At 29.3% G+C, this 16,946-nt stretch overlaps 2 protein-coding genes across 2 annotated transcripts; one reads left to right on the top strand and one right to left on the bottom strand.

The window, feature by feature from the left end:
* The first annotated feature begins 795 nt into the window (after window positions 1-795).
* On the top strand, window positions 796-1,206 carry LOC114269184 (14 kDa proline-rich protein DC2.15-like). The gene has a single exon (XM_028210435.2). It carries the CDS (start codon window positions 796-798, stop codon window positions 1,204-1,206), a length of 411 nt encoding a protein of 136 aa, XP_028066236.2.
* A 9,456-nt stretch (window positions 1,207-10,662) lies between these two features.
* Window positions 10,663-12,391, bottom strand: LOC145803327 (uncharacterized). Its single transcript, XM_082896601.1, has 2 exons — window positions 11,535-12,391; window positions 10,663-10,837 (listed from the first exon to the last, which is right to left on the bottom strand). The coding sequence occupies exons 1-2, from the start codon at window positions 12,381-12,383 to the stop codon at window positions 10,808-10,810; spliced, it is 879 nt and encodes a 292-aa protein (XP_082752727.1). The 5' UTR covers window positions 12,384-12,391; the 3' UTR covers window positions 10,663-10,807.
* Between the last annotated feature and the right edge of the window lie 4,555 nt (window positions 12,392-16,946).

Genomic DNA, 16,946 nt, shown 5'->3' with positions numbered 1-16,946 from the left:
ATATATTATTGTGTAACGTTAAGACGTTTTTGCCCTTAATGAGCATGCTACATTTTGGGTGGATTAAATGTGAAATGTGGTTTGTTCTAACTAGTAGTATGACTAAAAAAATCTTTTAGCATACTTTTTTGAAATGTGACATGTGAAATGTGGTTTGATTTCCAAAATGGACAAGTTATATTTTGGGTGGATTGAATGTGGAATGTGATTTATTTAAACCAGCAAATGACCACAAAAATCATTTAGTGTATTTTTTGAAATGTGACATAAAATGTGATAAATAACTAAAATTAAAAAGGGAATCTTCAAATTTACCATATCATAAAAATAGTCACAAATGTGTCAATTTACATAAACAAGGATTTGTGTGTTTATTAAAATAATTGTGGAAGTAGTTGGTTTATAAGTTATGATTTTAGGATTTATGAGCCAGTGCTCCTTCTAAATTTATAACTGTACATACATGCCATAATATAATTTTTATATCTATATATATATATATATATATATATTACAAAAATACATTATTTATTGATCTGATTAAAATACAAGAACGCATAAAATAGACCCAAAAAAAAAAAAAAAAAGAGTAATAGTGTGTTTTTATTGCAAGTCACATGGTATTGTGCCTTCTCCCACTTCAATTCAAGGACTAACCCTCCTTGCATCCTATAAAAACACACGCTTCCCTTCATATTTTCTCCACCATCACAATTACCCTTTTAGAAATTGCTAATTTCTACCATCAACAGTTTAGAAAGTTTTGTTATTTTTTTTCTTAAGGGTTTGAGAGAGATGGGTTCCAAGAGCAATAATGCATCACTTGCTTTGTTTATTTTGCTCAACCTTCTCTTCTTTGCCTTTCCAAGTGCACATGGTGCTCCACCTCCACCTCCACCTCCACCTCCGACTCCGACTCCGACTCTGACTCCGAGCCCTTCCACAGGCAACTGCCCCATAGATGCCCTAAAACTAGGCGTATGTGCCAATTTGCTCGGTGGATTGGTTAATGTTACAATTGGTGCACCTCCGGTAACACCATGCTGCAGTCTCATTCAAGGCCTTGCTGACCTTGAGGCTGCTGCTTGCCTTTGCATTGCGATTAAGGCAGACATTTTGGTCCTCAACCTCAACATCCCTCTTGCATTGAGCTCGGTTCTTAAAAATTGTGGCAAAACTAGTCCTACTGGCTTCCAATGCCCCTAAATAACTTCTGTTTCCTAGCCCTCTGTGTGGCTTTTGCTCATTTCATGAGTCATATAATAAGAGTGTTTGGTGCAAGTGCATTTCATGGTAATTTCCATCTTATTAAAGTAGCGTACAAATACATCTCCTGAAATTTACTTTAAATACGGATTATTCCTGTGGTTTGAAAAATTACAAATATCTCTCTATCATAATTTTTTATTTGACAAAATTAATTGAAAAAGTAAAATTTCTAACTGTTCACCTATACAATTATAAAATTATCTGAATTATTAATTGAAATAAAATTTTAACATTATTAAAAACTGTTAATAAATTTGATGATTTATTAACAAAATGACTTATTTGTTATGAAATTAGAAATCTTGAGGGGCAAAATGTAATTTCTAAAATCACATAGAATAATTTATAATTTAAATAAATCTCAAGAGGTGTATTTATAATTTACCCTTTAAAGTAATATTTAATAAAACATATTACAAAAGTGTGGAAGAGAGGGGTAACATTGCCAATGTGATAACTCCTATCTTGTTTCCGTTGTCATAGTGTGTGTAAGTTAATGGAGTGATATGTAATAAGTCCTCTTATGTAATCCCTCAAAGTCTTATGTGTAACTTTATTATAGAAATATTAAAAAATAATTGCTTTCTGTTTATTTAATTTGCTCGTGGTAGTCAATTTTTTTTTTTTTGGTAGGATTCTGACATTGAAAAAGCATATGCATTCGTAAATATATATATATATAATGAAGAAGAAAAATATTATGTTAATTTTTATAAATATAAAATGTGAAAAAATATTACAAAACTATTATACTAGGATATGTAACCAAATAACTTATCAACAAATTTTCGTACATTTGGCTTTCACCAACACTTTGGCCCAATTCCAAAGTTGACAATTTCTGAAAATCAAGATGATCGATAGCGGCTTGGCTTTCACGACGAGCAGTATTAGATATCATAAAAAATATTTTATAAAAATGATCATTAAATATATTTTATTCTTAAATTAAATATATAATAAATTACAAAATATAATAAAAAGATAAAAATTCATGATTATTTTCATAAAATATTTTATTATAATGCTTAACATTTCCCTGTCATGACCTTATCATCAATCTGTTATTGGTTTCAGCGCTAAAGCAATATTGAATTTTTAAATCTTAGAAAAGTGCTTTAATTATGATCCACTAAAAATCACTTTTAATCTGTTATTGGTTTCAGCGCTAAAGCAATATTGAATTATTAAATCTTAGAAAAGTGCTTTAATTAAGATCCACCAAAAATCACTTTTAAATTTATTGGACAATAATAGTTAATTTATTTAAGAATTAATAAATTTATATTTAATTTATTATCATATATATATATATATATATTATTAAAAATAATATTATTCTCATACTTAGTAGTACAGTTTGATGTAATTGTTAAAACAGATTATAAATTATAACTTAATAGATTATAAATTACGACTTTAATTTAAAACTGTTAATCTGTTTGATGTAACTGTTAGATTATAGATTTAAATTGCTTAGTAGTATTTGTTAAATAAGTTATAAAATAATTTTTTCAATTAACTTTTATTCTTCGTAATTCACTAATTGTCTACATTTCTCATAAAAAATAATTATAATAATCCATAGTCCATTTGGGTCTTTGTCTATTTTTAAAAAAATAAAAAAAATCTAAGAGTGTAACCGTATATTAACATGTCCATAACTGAAGCTGATAATCAGAAATAAGGAGTGAGCAGCTTCTCAGAATCAATTTTTTGAGTTAAAATAAGTTGTTAAAATCCGAAACTATTTGAAACAAGTTTAAGTAAATAGTCCAAAATATTTTTTCCAAAGTTAGAAGCTATAAGTTGGCTCAAAAAAGCCCGAACAAACACCCTTTATAAGGTCTTACTTTTTTTAAAAGAGTCACATCAACATGTATTTTTTCTTAATTATATATAGAATTCTATACAAATTCAAACATAATTTAAATTATACTAACTTTTTCTATTAGACTCTATTTAAAAAATATTTATTTTTCATATATTTTTCATCATAAATTGAGATAATCCACAAATTGAATACCAATTTTGAGTTTCACATTTTTCTTCTTAATTTTTTTAAGTGTATTAGGATGTTTTAATGCTAATTTTTTTTTTTTCGTTCTTATTTTTTTGTGTATTATTCTATACTCAATACCAATTCTATATTAAATTATATTATGGATTTGTCGCTTAAATTTTATTGTGATTCTATATATGAAAATATACTTCATTTCTTACATTATTTATATAGTCACAACTCACAGGAAGAAAAACCTGCACAACAATGATACACTCGGAAAACTTCTAAAGTTTGAATTTATTACTTGAATTACTTTTTTAAATTGTTGAATAGTAAGTTTTGAAATCATATTATGGATGATTAATCATTTCACACATTGAGATATATTTACAGTTCAGAAGTTTTTATTATTATTAGTTTTTTTTTTAGTTTAAATATTGTTATGTAATTCTCTGTTAAATTTCTTTTATATGATTGATAGTGTTTTGTAGATGGTTAGGATTATTATCACTCCCTAATCAACAAATAATCAAAGAAAAAATTGTAAATGCCGATTGGCAATAATGAGGGTAAATTACAAAGTGATTTGAAAAATTATAAATTTTTTTTTGTCAAAATTTTTATTTAACCCAATTAATTGGAAAAAATAAAATTTGTAACTACTCTCATATATAGTAATAAAATTTTTTAAATTATTAATTAAAATAAATTTTTGACATCATCAAAAAGTATTAATTGATTTAAGAACTTATTAATAAAAACAGTTATTTATTATAAAATAAAAAATTTCAATGGACGAGATATAACTTCTTGAACCCCAAGGAGTAATTTATAAAATATTTTTTTTAAAAAAATTATTATATGATATAAATTTAATTTTTTTAACATTTTTTTAAACTTGATTTAGATTAGTCAGAAAGTGCTAAATAAATATATTTTTGATTTTTTATATAAAAAAATGTGCAAAAAATAAATAAGTAATATGATTAAAAATAGATAAAAGATAATATATATATATATATATATGTTATCCCAGTTAGGCAACCCAAGAGGGGGGTGAATTGGGTTATTAAAAATTTCACAATATTAAATATAACACAATATTCAGAATTTGAATAAATAAAAACAAACAGAATAATAATTATCAATATAAAGGTAGAAGAGATAGAGAGAGAAAATCAAACACTGCGATTTATAGTGGTTCGGCACGCCAGGCCTACGTCCACTCCCCAAGGAACCTCCTTGAGAATTTCTTTACTATCAATTGAATAAATACACCACCAAGCTTGTGGATTTGGCACAGGACTTACTCTTATCTATTGAGCCTCACTCAACAATAAATGCCTTACCCTTACAAAATCTCTCACAAAAATAAGGAATAAGAATAAGTGGTAATTGAACCCACTTTTACAATAATTCTCTCACAAAGAGTAGATATGAAAGTGTAAGAACAAAAGCTAGACTTAGATCTGAAAGTGAAAGAGCAGAATACTCAGAATTTTGGAGCTCACTGAAATATTTTCTCTTCAAGTTCTTGATTTTTTCTCCACATCCAACACCTCTATTTATACACAAAAATATACCCGTTGGACACTCCTTGCTGACGTCATGGCTTACATAAGCACACTCCTGACGTCATCGCTTACATAAGCACGCTCCTGATGTCATCGCTTACATAAGCAGGCTCTTGATGTCATTGCTTACATAAGCACACTCCTTAAATTTTGAATAGTCAACAAAAGATAAAAAATAAGACTGATTTTTTCTTTTTGTTATTTCAAACATGGAGCCACCATTTTTGTAGACAATTTAATACAAAGTTCACAACTTTCAAACAAATAATTTTCTCCATCTAGTTTATAATATATATATATATATATACATATACATATATACATAACTCCATCTTGTTCTTCTTGTTTAATTATAATATGATATAATTAATGTAGTGTAAAAAATTTAATAGCGCACGTGATGTATTCTGCATATAATGTTATATAAGTTCTGATCAAAATTTTGCATACAGAAAAATCTCTATAAATAATATTTATGATGGATCTGAAAATATATGTCATCTTTAAAATATTGTATATGTTGTAAAGATTTTAAACTAAATGTATTTTACCACTCCATATTAATTTTGTCAAAATAAGACAACCCATAAATATCAAATTTGTCAAAATAATACAACCAATCAATCATTTTTGTCAAAATAATATAATTAATCAATTTGTCAAAAGATGAATAGTAATTAACCCTATTTTTCAAAAAGTGAATAGTAAAGTTTTTTGAAAATATTTAAAATAATCATTTTTGTCAAAATAATATAATTAATCGATTTGTCAAAAGATGAATAGTAATTAACCTTATTTTTCAAAAAGTAAATAGTAAAGTTTTTGAAAATATTTAAAATAATATTTAACATATATATTTTAAAAAGATAATATTATTTTATTTAAATAATATTTAACAAATATATATATTTTTTAAAAAGATAATAATTTGTGTCAAATAATATGTATATTAACTAATATATTTTAGACATCATCAAAATTAAATAATATGATTAACAATCTCCCCCTTTTTGATGATGGCAATATATGTATGGATTTGACACAAAATAAATTTGACAAAATATTTGACAACCCTGCGACATATAATTTTCAAAATCATATTTTTTCTCCCCCTTTGACATCATCAAAATAAAGATGAAGATAAGAAACAAACACAAGGGATACAATAATCTGGGGGGCCAACAATAAAATAAGGGGCCGACTGTCTTGTCGGAATCATTGTGGGGATTTTGTAGCATCTCGAGCGCAGGAAGGACAAACAAAAGATTTGAGCAGATATAGCAGATATGCATCGAGGAATGGAGCAATGGAGTGTATAAAAAGTGACACAGATCAGAAGCAAAGATACGAAATCATCAAGTGTTTGAGAGAAAAATTTGTTTTAGCTCATTTTATAATCATGTCATTCCTTACCTTGTCTATCAATGAGTCGGACCTGCATGAGGTGCCTGTAATGCAAGCAAATGAGAGAGTACCAGTGACGCAGGCACATGCTATGCCTGTAAATGAGGGTTCTAGTGGTATTGGCAATCGAAATGATTTCGATGCTATTAATCACACTATGGCTCTTAGTACACAGGCCATGACTGCAGTTTCCAATATGGCGCGACGATTACAAGCAAGAGTACAAGAAAATCAGCAATGGAGAGATGAGGTGTGCTTGTTAAAACAACAAGTAGTGAATATGTGTAAGGAGAAGAAAGAGCTGAAAAGAAAAAATGCACAGTTGGAGAATGCAGTGCAGTATTATGCAACGGTGATAATGCCAAGACTCACAGAAATCGAAAACAGAGAGAGGCATGTAACAGAGGCTCATGAAAAATTGTTGAGAGAAGTGAAAAAGAAAAAATCTGTGAAACCTTCTGAAAATTTACCTGTAATCGAGTAATATTTTCTTTTTCTGAAATAAAATTGTGAGCATTTCTTCCTTTATGTATTTATTATTATTATTATTATTATTATTATTTTTTTAAATTTTGACTTTGCACAAAAAAATTGTTTGTTGGTGCAGATAAGGAGTATGGCAGATAAGAAAAAAAAATGTATATATATACTCCCCCTAAAATTATGCACAGAATATACACATGCCCTTTTATATATATATATATATATATATTTTTATAATGATTGTTAATCTCAAAATATGAGTCTCCCCCTGAATTAATGCACTAGAAATTTCATAAAATTGAAGAAATAGATTACCAATCTATGATACCAAAGGCCCTTAAGATCTGGCCATAAACAACTACACCAAGTGCACTAGCATAAAAGGAGAAAATAAAAATAAAAACAAATACTTCAATCAAGGTAGAAGCAACCAATATTAAATCCAAGAGAATTTGGAGCACATATAACAAGAAAAAAAATACAACACAGTGCAATAATAATTTTAACATGTTGATCGGTGATGACCTTGATGATCGGAAGAAATAGAGAAGATTGGGTAGATCGGTGGCAATTTGTGTAGATCGGCAATGGATCTTGATGGATCTGTCACGGATCTTGGTGGATCGGCGATGGAACTTGATGGATCGGCAAAGATGGTGATGCAGATTTTTGGGTAGAGAAGTGATGGAGTTTTGTGGATTGGTGAGGGATTTGGGTGGATGATAGTAGTGATGAAAGTGATGGATGATTTTGTGGATGGTGGAGATGGTTGTAGATGATGGTGAACATGGATATGGAGTCGGCTGAGGAAGAAGGAGAGAGCGAGAGACCAAGAGAAAGAGAAAAAGAGAGAGTAAGGAAGAGAGTGGGTGAGAGATAGGGACGGAACGGGAGAGAGAGAAAAAAAATTATATATATAAATATATGTATATTATTATTGTTATTAATTTTTTTTTTTATAATAATAATAATAATTACAATATTTATTTTATTTAATTATTCAAAAATTATTTTTTAATATAAACATTATATTGGAGTATTCATCATACCAAGTTCTGTTCTAATATAACAAAATTGTTCTTCATTTAGAGGCTTGGTAAATATGTCAGCTAATTGACAATTTGTAGGCACAAATTCGAGTTCAATGTCACCTTTGAGTACATGATCTCTCAGAAAATGATGCCTTATTTCAATGTGTTTAGTGCGTGAGTGCTGAATAGGATTTTTTGAAAGGTTAATGGCACTTGTGTTGTCACATTTTATAGGAATATGATCATAGTGAAGTCCAAAATCTTGAAGTTGTTGTTTCATCCAAAGCAATTGTGCACAACACCCAGCGGCGGCAATGTATTCTGCTTCAGCAGTTGACAAAGCCACTGAGTTTTGTTTTTTGCAAAACCAAGAGGTGAGTGAGTGTCCAAGAAAATGACAAGTGCCACTAGTGCTTTTTCGGTCAAGTCTACATCCTGCAAAGTCGGCATCTGAGTAACCAAAAAGTTCAAAGGTGGTTCCCTTAGGATACCATAATCCCAAATTTTGAGTGCCGACAAGATATCTGAAAAGGCGTTTGACTGCGATGATGTGTGACTCTTTCGGTGCGGATTGAAAACGTGCACACATACAAACACTAAACATTATGTCGGGCCTACTTGCAGTAAGATAAAGTAAAGAACCAATCATACCTCGATATTTCTTCTCATCTACGGGTTTACCTTGCTCATCTTTGTCGATTTTTATCGATGTGCTCATTGGAGTTGCTGCAGGCTTTGATGATTCCATTTCAAACCTTTTGAGTAGATCTTTGATATATTTCGTTTGATTTAAATGGATTCCATCATTAGTTTGTTTAATTTGTAGACCAAGGAAGTAATTTAATTCCCCCATCATACTCATTTCAAACTCACCCTGCATGTCTTTAGCAAACTCTTTGCACAAATTTTCATTAGTAGCACCAAAAATGATATCATCAACATAAATTTGAACGATTAGCATATCTTCCTTTTTGATTTTTATAAAAAGTGTTGTATCAATTTTTCCTCTACAAAAACCTTTGTCAAGTAGAAAATTACTCAATCTTTCATACCATGCTCTAGGAGCTTGTTTTAAGCCATATAAGGCTTTTGAAAGTTTGAAAACATGATCCGGGTATTTATGATTTTCAAAACCGGGAGGTTGTTCAACATAGACTTCCTCCGAAATGTACCCATTTAAAAAAGCACTTTTAACATCCATTTGATATAATTTAAAATCTTTAAAACACGCAAAAGCAAGTAACATTCTAATAGCTTCAAGTCTAGCAACTGGTGCAAAAGTTTCATCAAAATCAATTCCCTCTTCTTGATTATAGCCTTGAGCTACTAATCTAGCTTTATTTCTAGTAACAACTCCAGATTCGTCCATTTTATTTCGAAAAACCCATTTTGTACCAATAACTGGATGATCCTTAGGTCGAGGGGTCAAAAACCAAACTTCATTTCTTTCAAATTGATTTAATTCTTCTTGCATTGCTAAAATCCAGTTTTCATCATTTTCAGCTTCTAAAAATGATTTTGGTTCAATTTGTGAAACAAATGCCAAGTTACCACAAATATTTCTAACAGAGGAACGAGTTTTTATACCTTCTGCCGCATCACCTATGATGAGGTCTTTGGGGTGGCCATGAGCATACTTCCATTCTTTTGGTAGATTTGAGTCATTTTCTGGAAGAGCATATATTTCTTGAAGATTCTCCATTGTCATTTCTTCGTCATGTTTGCGTAATGGATTTTCTTCATTTTCCTTTTTATAAATACTCTCCATGCTTGGTTGATTTTCTACAATATCATTACTTAACAGATTCTTGGAAATAATATCGTTAGATTCATCAAAAACAACATGCACAGATTCTTCAACAAGTAGAGTTCTTTTATTAAATACTCTATAAGCTTTACTAGACATAGAATAACCAAGAAATATAGCTTCATCCGATTTAGCATCAAATTTTCCTAAATTATCTTTATTGTTATTTAATACAAAGCATTTACAACCGAAAGCACGCAAGTGACTAATATTAGGTTTTCTACCTTTCCAAAGTTCGTAAGGAGTTTTCTTAAGAATAGGTCTAATCATGGCACGGTTTATAACATAGCATGCAGTGTTTACAGCTTCCGCCCAAAAATATTTAGGCAAATTATTTTCACAAAGCATAGTACGAGCCATTTCTTCAAGAGTTCTAGTTTTTCTTTCAACCACACCGTTTTGTTGAGGAGTCCTAGGGGCTGAGAAATTATGATCTATTCCTAAGTCATCACAAAACTTAATAAAATCATCATTTTCAAATTCTCTACCATGGTCACTTCTAATACTAGAAATATTAAGATTTTTCTCATTTTGAATTCTTTTACAAAGTTTTGAGAAATTATAAAAAGCTTCATTTTTGTGTGTTAAAAATAATACCCATGTATATCTAGTGTAATCATCAACACAAACAAGGGCATAAGATTTTCCTCCTAAACTTAATGTTCTAGATGGTCCGAATAGATCAATATGCAAGAGTTGAAGCGGTCTAGTAGTTGAAACGATATTTTTGGATTTAAAAGAAATTCTAGTTTGTTTTCCAAATTGACATGCATCACAAAGTTTATCTTTTTCAAAAACAATTTTTGGTAAACCTATGACTAACTCATTTTTTGAAAGCTTGGAAATTAAATCAAAATGAGCATGTCCTAATCTTCTATGCCAAAGCCAACCATTATCATTTATAGCAGATAAACATTTAATGTTAAAATGAGAAGATAAATCATGTAAATCAAACACATATACATTCTCATGTCTATAACCTACAAATAAAGTTTTATTTTCTAAGGTATTTTCAATAGTGCAATGAGTTTTCTCAAAAATAACTCTATAACCTTTATCACATAATTGACTAATACTAAGCAAGTTATGTTTTAAACCTTCAACAAATAAAACATTTTCAATAATAGGAGAGGGATTTTTACCAATACTTCCTACACCAATGATTTTACCCTTGCTATTGTCGCCAAAAGTCACATATCCGCCATCCTTTGGTTGGAGTGTGGCGAACATAGCTTTATTTCCAGTCATGTGCCTCGAACATGCACTGTCGAGATACCATCTATCGTTACTAGATTTTGTCTTGAAACATACCTACAAAAATTTGATTTCTCTATTGGTACCCATTTTTTCTTGGGTCCATAAAAGTTAGAATTTGACACCCTTGAGATATCCTTAGGAACCCACATCTTTTTTATTTTAGCAAAAGGATTTCTTTTAATAGGACATGAAGGTGAAATATGACCTTTTGTTCCACAAAAATGACATGTGAGATGAGAGTGATTAGAAGATGCATATACAAAACCATTTTTGGCAGTTTTTACTTTTGAAAAAGGTTTATATCCAATTCCGGCTCTACCAAAAGTACGGTTTTGATTTTTAAGAATTTTATCTAAAGTCTCTCTACCTTGAGTGAACTTTGAAAGAGTAGTTTTCAAGTCTTCAATATTTTCTTTCAAAATAATTTGCTCATTTTTTAAAGACTCGTTTTCTTTTTGTAATACAACTAAATGTTTTTCAGAAATTGAAGACTTTTTTTGAGTTAAAATCTCATTTTCCTTTTTCATTTTCATGGCTTCATTTTCTAAAACATTTATCTTGGAAGTCAATGATTCATTTTCTTTTGATAAACTTGAAATTACTTTCTTTTGACAATTATTTTTTAAACTAAGTTTCTTAAATTCTGCATGTAATTCATCAAAAGCTAATTGTAATTCATCAAATGTAAAGGATTCGTCATTTACCTCATTTTCATTTCCAAGTGCCATTAAACATAGGTTAGCTACCTCGTTTTTGCAAACTTCGGTTTCTGTGTCGCTTTCATCACTATCTTCTCCCCATGCTGCAATCATAGCTTTCTTTTTGTCCTTCTTGAATTTTTTCTTAAGTTCTGGACATTCTGATTTGTAGTGTCCAGGTTTGTTGCATTCATAGCAGGTTACTTCAGATTTTTTGTGATTTTCTCCTCTTTGAAAATCCCTGCTGTTGAAGTCTTTTCTGAAAAAATTTCGTACACCTTGTTTCTTTCTCACAAACCTTTGGAACTTTCTAGTGATGAATGCCATTTCCTCATCCTCATCTGAATCATCTTCGTTATCCTCTTGATGTTTCGAGGTGGATTTGAAAGCTATTCCTTTCTTCTTGTTGTTGTCTTCCTCTTCCTTTCCTTCTTGCATTATGAGCTCATGAGTTAAGAGAGATCCCATTAACTCATCTAGACTTAGCTTTGATAAATCCTTGGCTTCGGTAATGGCAATGACTTTTGTCTCCCAACTTTTTGGCAATGACCTAAGCACTTTTCTTACAATTTCAGCATTAGTATATATTTTGCCAAGAGAAGTTAAACCATTAATAATATCAGTAAAACGAGTAAACATTTGAGGAATAGTTTCATCAGGCTTCATTTTAAAAAGTTCATAATTATGGACTAGCAAACTGACTCTAGATTCTTTAACTTGTTCGGTTCCCTCATGAGTCACTATAAGCTTGTCCCAAATTTCTTTAGCGGTTTTACATGTGGAAATTCTATTGAACTCGTTGGCATCTAAAGCACAGTACAACATGTTTGTAGCTTTGACATTAATTTGGGCCATTCTAGTATCTGATTCATCCCACTCATCTTCAGGTTTTGGTACCCTAAGTCCATCTATAGTTTTGGTAGGAATTTTTGTACCATTACAAATAATTTTCCAACATTCATAATCATTAGATTGAATATGTATGGTCATCCTAGTTTTTCAATAGCTAAAATTTGTGCCGCTAAATAGAGGTGGCCTATTAGATGCTTGTCCCTCGGGTAAGGAATAACTAGGGGTTGCCATGATCTACTCTGAGACGGTTAAGTCACAAAAACTAGAGTCTAGGCTCTGATACCAATTGTTATCCCAGTTAGGCAACCCAAGAGGGGGGGTGAATTGGGTTATTAAAAATTTCACAATATTAAATATAACACAATATTCAGAATTTGAATAAATAAAAACAAACAGAATAATAATTATCAATATAAAGGTAGAAGAGATAGAGAGAGAAAATCAAACACTGCGATTTATAGTGGTTCGGCACGCCAGGCCTACGTCCACTCCCCAAGGAACCTCCTTGAGAATTTCTTTACTATCAATTGAATAAATACACCACCAAGCTTGTGGATTTGGCACAGGACTTACTCTTATCTATTGAGCCCCACTCAACAATAAATGCCTTACCCTTACAAAATCTCTCACAAAAATAAGGAATAAGAATAAGTGGTAATTGAACCCACTTTTACAATAATTCTCTCACAAAGAGTAGATATGAAAGTGTAAGAACAAAAGCTAGACTTAAATCTGAAAGTGAAAGAGCAGAATACTCAGAATTTTGGAGCTCACAGAAATATTTTCTCTTCAAGTTCTTGATTTTTTCTCCACATCCAACACCTCTATTTATACACAAAAATATACCCGTTGGACGCTCCTTGCTGACGTCATGGCTTACATAAGCACACTCCTGACGTCATCGCTTACATAAGCACGCTCCTGATGTCATCGCTTACATAAGCAGGCTCTTGATGTCATTGCTTACATAAGCACACTCCTTAAATTTTGAATAGTCAACAAAAGATAAAAAATAAGACTGATTTTTTCTTTTTGTTATTTCAAACATGGAGCCACCATTTTTGTAGACAATTTAATACAAAGTTCACAACTTTCAAACAAATAATTTTCTCCATCTAGTTTATAATATATATATATATATATATACATATACATATATACATAACTCCATCTTGTTCTTCTTGTTTAATTATAATATGATATAATTAATGTAGTGTAAAAAATTTAATAGCGCACGTGATGTATTCTGCATATAATGTTATATAAGTTCTGATCAAAATTTTGCATACAGAAAAATCTCTATAAATAATATTTATGATGGATCTGAAAATATATGTCATCTTTAAAATATTGTATATGTTGTAAAGATTTTAAACTAAATGTATTTTACCACTCCATATTAATTTTGTCAAAATAAGACAACCCATAAATATCAAATTTGTCAAAATAATACAACCAATCAATCATTTTTGTCAAAATAATATAATTAATCAATTTGTCAAAAGATGAATAGTAATTAACCCTATTTTTCAAAAAGTGAATAGTAAAGTTTTTTGAAAATATTTAAAATAATCATTTTTGTCAAAATAATATAATTAATCGATTTGTCAAAAGATGAATAGTAATTAACCCTATTTTTCAAAAAGTGAATAGTAAAGTTTTTGAAAATATTTAAAATAATATTTAACATATATATTTTAAAAAGATAATATTATTTTATTTAAATAATATTTAACAAATATATATATTTTTTAAAAAGATAATAATTTGTGTCAAATAATATGTATATTAACTAATATATTTTAGATATCATCAAAATTAAATAATATGATTAACAATATATATTACAGTGAGTCTTCCCAAACAACCCCTAGTTATCACTGCTTATGATAAAATGTTGACAATCTATGGGGTGTTTTGAGAAGGAAAAAAAAAAAAAAAAAGAAGAAGGTAGCTTTTAGCTTTTTATCTATTTTTAATTACATCATCTCTTATATTTTTTATCCATAAAAAATAAAATAAATTAAAAAAAAACCAAAAAATTAACTTTTATCAACTTTTCAAAACACCACTCTGTGTGTTTGGTTTGAATTTTTTGAATTAAGTTTTTTGAAAACTCAGTTTTTTAGCTTTCGTGTTTTTTTATTTTTAGTGAATATTTTTTAAATTTTAAAATATTTTTTTTTTACTTTTTTAGATGCATCTTACTTAGATGTATCTAAAAAGTAAAAAATTTGTGAAAAAATATTTTAAAAATTTAATAAATATATAAAAATATAAAAAATGTACTGAATTCTCATTTTTTTTTTATATTTTTAGTATTTAGTGAATTTTTAAAAGATTTTTTTCACAAAATTTTTAGTTTTTAAATATATTTATATTAGATATGTCTAAAAAGTAAAAAAATTACTTAAAATATTGAAAAAATTTAGTAAAACAAAAAAATACGAAAAATAAAAAAATAAAATTTTTTGAAAAGTGTTTTTAAAAAAACACAACCAAACAAGGTGCCTATAATTGTCTGTGCTAATCATTATGGGAAGCGGACATGAAACAATAATGGAGTTAGAATCTGGTACAGAGATTCAATCGTAGTTACACTGAAAATTACAAAAACATACATAATTTTTTCATATGAGGTAAATCTTATTTTTTTATTTTTTTTCCCAACCCTTATTGAAAAAAATTGTGAGAATTTCTATTTCCACGCACCTACTTATCTCAATATATATCATTTCTTAATGCACAAATTTATGAATTTAATTAAATATTATTTATCTCATTTCACAAATCACATATTCCAATTATAATTATTAACTCAATAATTATACACACAATTTCCATCCAAACACACACCCACACAGCCATCAAAAACCGGCTATACTAAAGCATATTACTTTCCACAAAAACATTTTCCACATAAAAAGATTTTGCAGAAAAGTGGTCAGTGAACCGGCTATCACACTTAGATTCTGAACTCGTGATTCATAGCAAACCCAGCAGGTTAACTTTTAAACCCACAACAAAATTGATAGAGGCATTTTGTCAAACAGGTTACGCATATAGGTCTATCAAATCCTATTTATTCAAACAACGAATAAGGAAGTTATTGGAGTTCTGAAACGTAGTTTTTCTAGTCAACTGAATGCCTCAAATGAACTAAAGCAGAAAAACAAAAATGATTTTTGTAATTGAGAGATTTTATCAAACAATTGGGTGACAATAAACACATTGCTTATAGAAAATAAAATAAAAAATAAAAAATAAAAAAATCATTATGGTCATTTTATTTTAGGATATAATCATCATTAAAAGGGTAATTCTATTTACATCACCCTTTTACCTCATTACACCCTCTATCTCATTACACTACTTAAAAAAAAATAAAACTCTCATTACTACCCCATTATATTACCAATAGTAACTCTAAATTAACCTTTCATCTCTTTACACCACTTACCTTTTGGAGGGAAAAGAGAGAAGCAAGACAGAAGCAGCAGCAAGGAAGACGACGGGTCCGACGTAGAGAAGGCGAGTGTTTCGAACGGCGGAAGGGATTTGAACGGCGTTATCTCATTCTTATCATTTGCCCAAGGTAAGTGAAAAACTCTTCTTTCTCTCTCTATATTAACAGACATATATATGTATCTATATATGTATCTCTATCATCTATGTCATAATTTTTTTTGAATATATATATATCTATCGTGGTCATTTTTGTCCCTTAATGTTCATACTTGCTTAAGAAGAAAAGGTTATGTTGCTTAATTTCTGCAATGTATAGTCGTTATAGTGCCGCCACAGCACTTTCAGAGCGAGAAAGACATAATAGAGGCTGTAGTTGATTTCTTAATTTCCCCCCTCCTGGAATATTCTGTCAATGTTTGAATTAGAAAGCATTCTCATGAGTTACCAGAGTAACTTTAGCCAAATCACTAGTTTTAAAGTTGTAGAAGGGCATTAAATTAGAGAAATTCTTCATATATTACAGAGTTAAATTAGGATGGGGTATATAAAAATTTCATAACAGAAGATTCAAAACTTCTGTCTAGACCATGTGTTGCTAAATGATTTGTATTTGCTCCTGAGTGACTAGGGTCTACGATAAATTCAAAACTCTGCTTAGAGCAAGGATGACACAGATATTAAGCCCCAAAAGTAATATGTAGTAGGTGAAAATAGCAGTAAAACTGGGAATGGTATTCTTGCTATTCTGGTGAATAAAAAGAGAAGTGATGCAAAAAATGTCAACCATGTTGCTGTAGTGTGTCATCTAAATTGGGATCGCACACTAGATATGACATCTTTTTATTGTCTACTCTATACAAAGTAGAATTTGGAGTTTTAACTGTCATGAAAAAGTTTTAACTTGCAGAGCATTAGTATTCAAACATCATAGCCAATCACAATTAAAATCCTAAGGGAAATTCAGGTGAAAACACTCATAATTATACAATTTTTAGTTTTTTTTTTTTAATCACTAAAAACTTATTTGATTGTCTTGAAATTATATATTCGATTACTTTAAAATGAACTTCTCAATTAATTAATTAATGTGTATTTGAT

Source organism: Camellia sinensis, chromosome 11, assembly GCF_055761805.1.
Source record: "Camellia sinensis isolate YWXY chromosome 11, ASM5576180v1, whole genome shotgun sequence".
In the NCBI taxonomy this organism is placed as follows: Eukaryota; Viridiplantae; Streptophyta; class Magnoliopsida; order Ericales; family Theaceae; genus Camellia; species Camellia sinensis.
The sequence above is the reverse complement of the archived record's forward strand: the minus strand, read 5'-3'. Positions and strand labels throughout refer to the sequence as shown.